Source organism: Chenopodium album, chromosome 21 (genome assembly GCF_948465745.1).
Source record: "Chenopodium album chromosome 21, dcCheAlbu1.1, whole genome shotgun sequence".
NCBI classification, from domain to species: Eukaryota; Viridiplantae; Streptophyta; class Magnoliopsida; order Caryophyllales; family Amaranthaceae; genus Chenopodium; species Chenopodium album.
In genome coordinates this window covers 39,040,875-39,052,066 of record NC_137854.1, presented here as the reverse complement: position 1 = coordinate 39,052,066, position 11,192 = coordinate 39,040,875, and the positions used below count along the sequence as shown (strand labels likewise).

The 11,192-nt window shown below is 33.4% G+C and overlaps 1 protein-coding gene across 2 annotated transcripts; it reads right to left on the bottom strand.

Moving 5' to 3' along the window:
• Positions 1-236: 236 nt before the first annotated feature.
• LOC145601811 (bHLH transcription factor RHL1-like) lies at positions 237-4,716 on the bottom strand. Of its 2 annotated transcripts, XM_081657888.1 has the most exons (7): positions 4,109-4,715; positions 3,773-3,895; positions 3,494-3,664; positions 3,002-3,067; positions 1,959-2,024; positions 1,418-1,480; positions 237-1,053 (listed from the first exon to the last, which is right to left on the bottom strand). In XM_081657888.1, the coding sequence occupies exons 1-7, from the start codon at positions 4,577-4,579 to the stop codon at positions 691-693; spliced, it is 1,323 nt and encodes a 440-aa protein (XP_081514014.1). In that variant the 5' UTR covers positions 4,580-4,715; the 3' UTR covers positions 237-690. The 2 variants fall into 2 exon arrangements, with proteins under 2 accessions (XP_081514014.1, XP_081514015.1); XM_081657889.1 differs by lacking the exon at positions 3,002-3,067 and having other exon boundaries at positions 4,109-4,716.
• Between the last annotated feature and the right edge of the window lie 6,476 nt (positions 4,717-11,192).

The window sequence follows — 11,192 nt, the reverse complement described above, 5'->3', positions numbered from 1 at the left end:
ATTAATGAGTAAGCAAGAAATTAAGATTAGATACCTCAACCAGTTAATTATACATTCATCATGAATGATTACATGATTAACAAATTGAAACTGTAATAATGCAATATGTTTCAAAAACTCATGCCTCCTTTGCAAAAATTGCAATAGAGGCCGGTTAAGTACCGAGATTCGTGTTTAAAGAAAGATTAAGTGTAATATTTACAATAAGACAAAGAGCTTCATCCTGAGGACTCAACAGTCCAAGTATATATATATAAATAAAAACTATAGTATAAAAAAAAAAAGAAAACCATTACAATACTAGTAGAAGAAATGGTGGTACTGGTATTGTTTAGCATTGTTATTGAACAATTAAAGAGAAAAGGAAAGATAAGGTTTTGTTTATTAAAAGGGAAGTTTCGTAGGGAATCTTGGGCTTTGTCGGGTGGTGCAGATGTTAGGATTATCTTTGAGCAAAAGTCTACGCATATACGACGTAGACAGAATCACACAAAAAAAAAGTCCTATATTTGTTGTTGATTTTCAACTTCATTCCTTTGTGATTCTCAAATCTCAAACTATAATTTACTATTCCTTTCTTTCCTGCCGTCTAAACCGAACTATGATAACATAATTAAAGTACTAATGATGAAACAAAAGTAATAAGGTAGGTAAGTAGGTGGGTGAGATGAAGTTGGTTACATTACGAAATCAGTTGGATGGATCCTTGACCGAAGAGTCTGGAGACGGGTTAGCCTTAGTCATACTCATACCATTTCCGTTGTTGTCATGGTGGTGGTTTATGTCATGATGGTTTATGTCATGGTGGTGGTTGCCGTTGTTGATGTGAGGCCGAGGTGGAGGCAGAGGAGTCCTGGAGAGTGATGTTGCTGTGGAAATGGCTGTAGCTAAGGAGATGGGCATGAGACACAGCCCTTTCCCTTGCAGATACTGCATGGCTGAACCCATGTCTTCCTCCATCAACTTTGCCACCTGATGCTCCGTTATTGTCATGCTGTCGTTTGTTGATGTTGGCTGGTTTCCGTTGCTGCTCCGCCCTACTCCTACTCCTCCCTGTTCCATAACCCATATTAAATACCAGTATCCAATTAAATAACGTGACATTTTCACTATGTAAAATACTGACTTATTCTTTATAATAATGTACACCCTTTACTAGTAACCAAGTGATCACTTTCACAATAATCATCCAAAAAGATTCAAGGGTTGGGGAATCTGCAAAAAGATTAGTAGTACTAAGAACTAAACCTTTTTCTTTTTACACTTTTACGAGTATCATTGTAAGAAAGAAAAATTCTACCACAATAACAAAAGCTGCTTGGAAAAGTCCTAGCACCAATATGTTAAAAGAAAAAAGGCCAAAATATGTAAAGAAGAGTAAAGCAGCAAACTAAAAAGCTCAACAAAGTTTTGGTACCTCAGAGGCTGCAACCAGTGGAGCTACAGCAGCTGCACCGCCTAATCTGCTCATGCTTAGTACCTGAGGCCACCATATCAGTGTCCAATCAAAGTCACACACCCATATAATATTAGCTTATGTTAATGGTGCCATGCATATTGGGATCGTTTAGTTTCTTATTGAAATTACTCGTAACAAAGTACTTTGAGTATTAACTTGATAATTATCTAGTCATTACTTCAGAAATTAGCCATCAAATAATCAGCATATACAATGACATAGATATGTTACGTAGTATTAGATTCCCAATTCTTTTCATGTAAAACAGCAAATAAATGCAAATTCTGATCTCCATTGACATGTTAAATGTATGTATGGACTTTACAGAGTAATGATGAGATCAAAGATAAGCAGGCAGCCAAAAAAAACATGATCCAAAAAACTGTCAGATAGTAAGCTTATTAGACTTCGTTTAATAAAAAAAAATGAATAATTATATGTTCAATAAAAAAAGCCAGTTTGCGAGATAATGACAGAAAGCGAGAGGAAGGAAGAGGACCTTGACTTGGAGCTGGAGAAACTTGACATAGTCGATGATTTCATCAAGCATAGAGGCCTTGTCAGTCTGCCATTGCATAAAAAAATCCCAGAATTCAGTTTAATATTTACAAGAATGTAACTAATTATAGAAAATAATAACACTTCTACGTTTAAGATCATGTTTAAATAAAAAAGAATTACGAGTCAGAGGTCCAAATTTAAGATGTCTCCAACACATATGCAGACTTAGCTTAATGTAATCACAAGAATCAGATCGATGTCTCATCTCTTATTCCCTAACCATTAAATGCAGTGACTGTAATCAATCCTTAATCGTACACTACATAATTAATAATGATAATTTTTGTTATTAACTGGTAGTTGCAACTCCAACAACCCTATTACTAGTAATAATATATACTAGTCATAATAGTCAGACGACCTCATGGGTCATGCAGAAGCAGTGCTCCATTTCTGTGCACATATCCAACAGCAACAGCAGTTTTTAAAATATAAAACCGACCTTAACAACATCGTGCTTAGGAGTTGGACATAGCCATTGACTACCCCTTTTTCACTAAGGAATATACCTCCCCCGATGATCAATGGTCAATCATGAATTATGAACGAGAATCTCTTTTTCCCCCATGGCCTAAACCCCTCATCGTGCCTTGTCACACTACTCACTACCAACATGATTCATTGGCCATTTCCACACTTTCGGAACTTGTAAGGAGTTACCATCTAGATACGTTTGTTGAACAAATCGTTAGCTTAACTTATCCCGTCTTTCACATATTTTTATATTAGAGCACCATGTAGGTAGATTGGGCGAATGGATCAGGCAAATAATGATAAGGCGGTCTTATACAAATGTTTTTCCACTTCCTTTATTGGAAACTAATAAAATTACTCTCACATCACCATCATGTATGGTAATGTAACTAATAATGTTGTACTTGGTGTTACAATTTTATCTAATTATTTATTCAGTAATATGGTAGTGCTGGCGTGCTGCTAACATTAAATTAAAAAACTTAGGTGATAAACTGAGGAGGTTACCTTGTTTGCATTCGGAACCAGTTCTTGTAAACCTTTCATTCTCTCTGCAATTCTCTCCCTCCGAAGCTGCATTGCAATGAATGCCAACCTTAAATCAACATTAACAAAACAAAAACATGTACTCGGTACTAAATAATTAACATAAATGAAATATATATAGTCGGTCAAAGCAAAAGTTAAACCTACCCCGTATGCACCTAAATCATACAAGCATATGCTAAACTAATGTTGTGAATTTTCGATTTATGATAAAATCACACGTCGTGGATTGCAATTATACTGTACCAATTAAATGTTTAGAACTCCCTTTGTCCCTTAATACAAAGTCTCTTTCTCTTTATTATGTGAGTAAAAAATGCTAAAAAGAGGCTTTGTATTAAAGGGACGGAGGGAGTACTTATTTTTCGAAAATAGCCCTAGCTAAACGTTTAATACGAAGTACATGTACAAGTTTAACACAAATAAATTAGATGAAAAAAAAAGTGTGCATACTCTTTCAGCAATGCTATGTGGGTCGGTGGCCTGGCCTCTGCGAGCCCTAACCCTCTGCCTTTGAGGAGCGCCGGCACCACTACTCCCTCCAGTCGATGCGCTCGCTGGCGGTGCTTGATTCATTCCTGCTCCCTGTCCTCCAAAGTTCTGTCCTCCGCTCATATTTCCTCCCTACATTAATAATTTACGAACCATTAGATTTGATTATAAAGAAAAATGAAAAAATGTTTAATCGTTGTAAATAATTTGAAACGGATTTGATAATTAAAATAATAAGACCTGAGGCGGAGGAGGTGGAGGAGGGTGAAAATGCTGCTGATTGGGAGGCGGAGGCTGCGCATTAGCATGAAGAGATCCAACAAAACCATTGTACAATGCTTGAACTGATGCTTCTGCTCCAACCTAATAAATTAAAACAATACATTCATTATTCATTTTAATTAAATGGACTGGGCATTTAATAATACACACGAATTACTGTCAATAAATGTCCTCCCTAGTCCCTCCGTTTCATATTGTTCTGTGAGATAAAATTGGTCAAAGTAAGAAGAACAATATGAAACGGAGGAAGCACTAATAGTCGTAAATGAGAAAGAATACATTATTAAAGCATACCTGAGATTTGAAAGAAGAAGGATCAACAGAATCAGTATTACCAAGAGTCAAAGGCATAGGCAACATCCCAGGTGGAGCAGCATCACCAGGCGCCCTACGAGACATCAGAAACTGCTGCTGATGCTGCAGAAGCAATGACTTTGCTGTCATCTGTTGCTGATGCTGTTGCTGCCTGAGTTTCGATACCAAAGACGCTTCGTCGAAAGGGTATCGATGATGATCATCCGAGGGTGAATGCGAATCCCCGGGTTTGAGAGAAAGATTTGAATTAGAATTGTTGGGATTATTACTAGATGGAGAAGGAAGGTCGTGGTGTGGGGTTGGAGGCCAAGAACAGTTAGGAATAGTTGACAGCATCTGATCCAAGAAATCATCGTTTTGAGATTCTTGATACTGTTGTTGTGATTGAGACTCATCGTTTTGTTGTAACTCATCACACTCAGAATGCTGCATTCCTGCTGCTCCTTCCATTTTGTGTTAATCTCTCTTTCTTCTGATTCTGATACTGATTCTCTCTCTTCTTCTGAATTTGAATTAATGTGTTACAGAAATTAACTGTTTAAATATGGGTTTAGGAATTCTATTTTGACTTGCCCAATAATACCCTTAACAACTTCTCATTTTATATTCTTCTTAAGAATAACAATTCAATTTTTAATTTTTTTTTAAATTTGAAAAAAATGGAGGGTGAGTTGAGAAACAGCATACCGGCCCACGTTTCCTTCTATTTTGCAGGTTGTTGTTATCTTTTAACTTGCAAATATGGGGGAATTTTTATTTTTTTCAAAAAGGTGTAATTTATCAACATTTCTTCTCTAAGATTATAAAGTGTTAAAAATTGATGAGATTGAGTAGTGTGAGTCCCCACGGTCCTTACTAAGCAACTTTATTTTCTCCTTTTGAAATGGTAGTATAGCATTTGTTCTAGTAGCAAGTAATGGTCATTTGGATGAAGAATCAACAACGAATGAATTTGATTCATAAAATGTAATTCGACGAAATCATCTACCAAAAATCAAATTATAAATGTAATAAGTTTATTTTAAGTTGAATAATAAGTGAATCGGTTAAATAGATAAAATTCAAGTATTCAATAGTTAATTTATACGAGTCTGTATTCGATTGTGACAAAAATTTTGTATAAAAGACAATATGCATAATTGGTGTTGTAGACTTTGAGCATTCTTTATCGATTTCATAGTAAGTGAACCTTGAATTGATGCCTTAATTTTTATTTTTTCTATAACATATGCAAAAACAAAACGAATCTATCTATCCAAAACCTACAAAACCACATGTAGCATTACACTATCATTACACAAAAAAAGATTAAAGGACTCAGCGAGCAACCTGAGTTGATGCAATGTAAAAGGAACAATTTAAAGTTGTACGTAACTCTGTAAGTCTAAATTTCAATTTGAAGCCTTGAAGGTAGTAAACTGTAAACAGCAGATTGCAATTTAGGTCCATCTCTAACTAGGCCCAACAAGGCCATTATTTGAGGCCCATCTCAACTTGCTATAGTGAATTAGTGAGTAATATTTGTGTCAATGTCAATACTCAATACATATGGTACGTATGTTAGTATGTATATGGATTACAAATCAATTGTGTTTTACATGCATTCAAAAGATATTAGGTTTTTACAAGTCACTACTCTCTAAATAAAAGTGTGAAAGTGTCATTTGAGATTTTTACAAAGGTGGATAGAATATAAAGTGGGGTTTGGCTTAATAAGAATGAATATATATAAAATTACAACCCAAAAAAAACACAAAAAATAAAAAATAAAAAATATAGTGAGTTTAGTCAGATTAAAATGAATAAAAAAAATACTAGGATTTAATTGGTTAAAACATTTATATATTATTTGATAAAAGTTAAATAAAAGAGTTTTAGGTAAAATAAGGATCTTAGGATCGATTCTCATCATTCGTCTTTGTGGTTTGTATTAACCTTGTATAAATGAAAGGGGGTCATAATCATTAAATTGATAATTCAAAGGTAAATTGAAAGGTTCCAACCATCCAAATGGTTTCCAGGGTTCCATGGATAGGAGTGGTTAAAAGCAATCCAATGATTAAAAACCAATCCGGACAAATGGTATTTGGTCTAGTCTAGCTCAAAACTCCGAGTTTAACCATAAAAAAAAAAAACAAAAAAAAAAATAATCAAAAAAAACAATCGCTTAAACTTAAATCTCATGCATTTTGTTTGATGAGAATAAAGATAATTATTACTATATATTTTATAGAGGAAATAAATAGGTGGTAGCCATTACCCTTAGCCTTAGGTCCTGTTTGGCAAAAGTAGCGGTAGCGGGTAACTTTTAGTGGTTGAGTAACGGGTAGCTGTTAAGGTAGCGAGTAGCGGTCAATTAGTAGTGGGTAGAGGTTAGTTGTCAAAATAACGGTTGATAATATGAGTGTTTGGCAAAAGTAGCGGTTGCAATACCAAAATATATTAAAATTCATATAAATATTATATAAAATTAATAAAAATTTGTCAAACGCTACCCGCTACTTCTAAACGCTACTATTTTTAACGTTTGAGAAAAGCTACTTAAACGCTACCTCTATAGCTAACCGCTACTAAAATCGCTACCTTGCCAAACTCTCTCAAATTTTTTCTATTAGTGTTTTGACTGGTCAAAACGCTACCCGCTACCTCAAACGCTACCACTAAACAGGGCCTTAAGTTATGGTAATAATACCTAATAAATCTTTTAATTAACCAAATACTCGGTAACAATAATGGTAATTGTACGATTTGTACCTTTTAAATAGACCTGATGAAGATGGGCCTGACCCGACTTGGCTTAATTTTGGGTGAGCCATGAACATAAAAATTCTGCCCAAACCCAAGACCTGAAAATAATTTTTTTGGACAAGTGAATTATTAGACAAGCATTCTACACATTATTAGGTATTTTTCATTTTTTTTTTAATATTTTTGCTCGGTCTGAAAGCCCGCTAGCCTGAACATGGCTCGACCCGACTTAATAGGTTGCTCTTTTAGGCTTAGGCCTGCCCTGCCCATCCTCTACTTATAAAGTACATGTGTGGGGAAGGAAACAGGGGAAGTATAATTATACTTCCTCCGTTTTTTTAGTTAACACAATTTGACTTTTACATTATTTACAAAACTATAGTTTGACTATCTTACGATAAAACATAATTAAGTGGGATTTTTTTTTGAATCGACTCAATTTATGTTTTTATAATATCCACTTTTTACAATTTTACAATATCGAAAATTAAAGATGTAAGTGCATTGGCAAGCGTGATTAAAAATGTCAACTAAAAAAACGGAGAAGGTTAAAGGGTTGCAGCGAAAGCCATGCAAATATAGTTTTCCATCGAATATTCAACTTCAATTTGATTATTAAAAAATCCAAATAACAAAGTTTTTTTGGATTGAATTCCAGTATTAATCCAACTAATAGACATCTCTAAATGTCAACAACATTTACTCTTATAATAGTGGGTTCTTACCAAACAAGAAAGTATTAAAAAATTTTAAGTATTACGAAGTTAATGGGACAGATGAAAAAGAAAAATACTATAATTATTATGAAAAGGAGGATAGAGGGATAATACTTAATTTTTTTTTTGTATTATCTAACAATAGAATAAAGGGGAGAGACCGAGTGAGGCAACTAATTCATAAATAAAGGAGATGAGGAATTATAACCCCATCACTTAAGAGGACCATCTCTCCAACTCTTAGGGGAAGCATCCCTCCATCTCCTAGATCATCCGTAACACTTAACAATTAGCGTACATGCATATAGAAGAATTTATCGGCATGTTTTATAACCTTGTTCCAACTATTTTCTCCTTACTACATTAAAGAATGTAGGCCCTGTTCTTTTGAGCTTCTGGGCTGGCAGAGCAGAGCAGAGCAGATTTCAGTAGAGCAGAGCAGATTGAAGCAGAGCAGGGCAGAGCAGAGCAGATTGAAGCAGCTAATTTTAAATACTATTTTTGAGTAGAGCAGAGCAAATTTCAGCAGAGCAGAGTAGAGCGAAGCAGCTTTAAAGAACTAAGAATGTTTTAGATCATCTTTGAAAACCTTGGCAAGTTGGTGTCATTTTCAAGCCTTTCTTCATCTATTATATTATGGTTGGCCCAACATGGCCCAATATAACCAATACTCATGAATTAAAACTCGTTCTCTGAAATCATGTTTTGTATAAAAATTTTAAGATTTGGTCAAATCTGAATATTTTTTATCTGATTAGAATTTGTCTGATATTTTTTCAAAAAAAAAGAATTTGTCTGATATGGTTTGATTCTTCTTGTCATTGTTTAATAAGTCTATTTGATCTGATATGAATTTTTCTAGACGGATTTAAGATAAATTTTTCTGATCAAAATAAAAATCTGAAATTAGTATCCGAAATAAGTTGAAGTGTTAGAACAAGTTCTTAATGCCTCGATGATCTAGAAAATTACAACTTAACCCTCTAATCAATATAATTAATGACAAAATTAAGAAAACTCAAGCCTCAATCTAATCCACTCCACCGCATTAATCAATTATTGAAATCATCAATAATTACATACATGGCAAAGCATTAAAAATAGGGAAAGGATATGAGCAAAGAAGGATATGGTGATGGTGGTGGTGGTGGGGGGTTTTGGAGGATTGAGCCACAGCATAATGTAGGGAGATATACGTCACCATGCATGTCATCATACCTAGGGAGCCGCAAAAACAAGTATTATCTTATTATTTTTATTTTATTCATTGTGTTATTTCTTTTAGAACCAGATGCCATTCCATGTGCTTTTTCTCTTTTGATATTTTCGCAATTATAATGTACAACTACTCGACCCTACGCATTATACACATAACATACGTACACATCATCATCACCGTCTTCTTTTAAATCTAAAAGTCACCTTTTCGATTTCATGACATGTATATTTATCAAGTTTTATTGTATCCTATACCGGAAGATCTTTAAGGAATGGAGGGAATATCAATACATCGCATTTTTAGCTGACATATCGTATCACATTTCTTTTCTTTTCTTTCAATTGATCTTGTACTTGTCATTTTTATCTACACTATTGAATAATTCATGAATGATTAAATGGGGTTCGACACTAAATTAAGGTCAAAGAAAAACCTGAATGAGCGACCTAATTCATGTGGTTATCTACATACTCTGTAAACATGTGGTTAAGAATCTGAAGAAAGAAAAGAAATTATCGACATTAGAGCACCTTCAATGAAAAGCTGATTTGACAATGATTAGCTGGCATGCCACATAAGCTTTATTTTAAGCTAATTACCATTGTACCTACTTTGAACTTTAATGGCTTGTTATTAGCTTACACTTTAAATGAATTTCACTTCCTTAATTAACATTTTACATTTCATTTTATTGATTCTATTTTTTGTTTTTGTAAGTTTTTCTCCAAGCAAACTAGCTAATTACATTTTCTCACTCCAATGGTCAAGCTAGTAACTAGGGATTATTTAATATTGCAAGCAAGTTCCTAACTATAACAATTGCAGTTGCTCTTAGAGTAGATCGAGTTAATACCTTATTTGTAAATGTTTTTCACAAGAGTATTGTTTGCAAATTGCAATCAATATAAAACTCTCCTAAAGAAAATCTTTGCTATATAAACAAAATGAATTTATGAATTTGTATACTTCATATATAATACATTTTTCAGCTTGTAAAATTCTAATATATATTTCAAAATTTTACACATTTGACTACATATCAATTAAAATGGCAAATTTTAGTCAAATTATCACCTCTAAAATTAGGAAAATAAAAGCAAGTGAATAGCTAGCTGAATAGATTACAAAGACTACAAACTAGGATCATTTGTTTAAGAATTCAGAATTAATCAGTGTGATTGAAAAGCATATTTCAGCCAACTTTCCTCAGTATTAGGATCAGTTCATGTCAAGTTGATAATTATTTCTAGTTATTTAGCCGAGTTAGGGGAAAAAAGAGGTACGGAGTACAATTATTATCACTTATCAACCATATCCATTATCAATAATGAACCGTATTATTGTGATTTGTGAGTGAAGAAATTGTATTCAAAATTTCAAATATAAATAAATGTATACACTTTTGTAAAAACTACTAATTTGATAATTTTGCTAGCTTAGTAAAATTATCACTTCATATCATTTTGTATGTAACTAAAAATTGAACAAAAGATTTCTCCTATTTAGGGCATGCTCTGATTTACTGAACTGAACTGAACTGAGCAAAATATTTTATGAGAGGTGGAAATAAGAAACTAAACTGAACTTAACTTAAGCTGAAGAGAACATGCCCTCAATCATTTTTGCCCAAGTACTTGTGAAAATTGTCACAATAAGTTATGATATATACTTATTAGATGCATCTCTTATGAAAAATTATATTCCTCCTCTTTATTTGCCAATTTAATGAAAGAAAAGAAGTGTTGATGATCAATGTTATGAAATCAACAAACTTAAAAGTCGCATAATTTTAAATTTAAAGAAATAAAGAAGATACTATATATCAAACATGATACTCCCTATGCACCCAATTATCCAAGTATGTCATACATAGTACACTCAAACTCACAATTTGTCTTGTTCATTTATATGCAATGAACTTTTTTTGGAGAAAAATACGCATTATGAACTTGAGTGTATCATAAAAACCGTTATTTATAGCATAAAAACCGTTATTTATAGCATAAACCTTTCCCGATCCTCCCGATAGAGTGTAAATAAAGATATACAAACGTACGTATATGTGTGAAAATGACACAATAGAATGGGAATGGTATGTGACATGTGAGTATAATGTGTCGTCTGTATGGCATTATTGACATAGAATGATAGAAACACAATCCATAGTCGATGATCCACCTCAGCCTTAAAAAGGTAAAGGTTTTATACGCAAATAAAAGAGTATTTGCATTTTGTAAAAAGGAAAGAAGCTTAAATTCAGATATTTATCTCTACACTAGAGATACTTACTCTTATAGCTTTTTTTTTGGTTCCCTCAAAATTCTCTTATATATCCCCCCCTTCCCCTTTCCCATCTCCTCTCCTTTTCTCTCCTCCCACA

Excerpts from the sequence above, each read along its gene's own strand:
- LOC145601811 (XM_081657888.1), bottom strand. The coding sequence starts at position 4,579 with ATGGAAGGAGCAGCAGGAATGCAGCATTCTGAGTGTGATGAGTTACAA. Across the intron at positions 3,665-3,772 it reads CTCCACCTCCTCCGCCTCAG|GGAGGAAATATGAGCGGAGG; the intron begins GTCTTATTATTT and ends TTATTAATGTAG. Across the intron at positions 1,481-1,958 it reads TTCTCCAGCTCCAAGTCAAG|GTACTAAGCATGAGCAGATT; the intron begins GTCCTCTTCCTT and ends TGGTGGCCTCAG.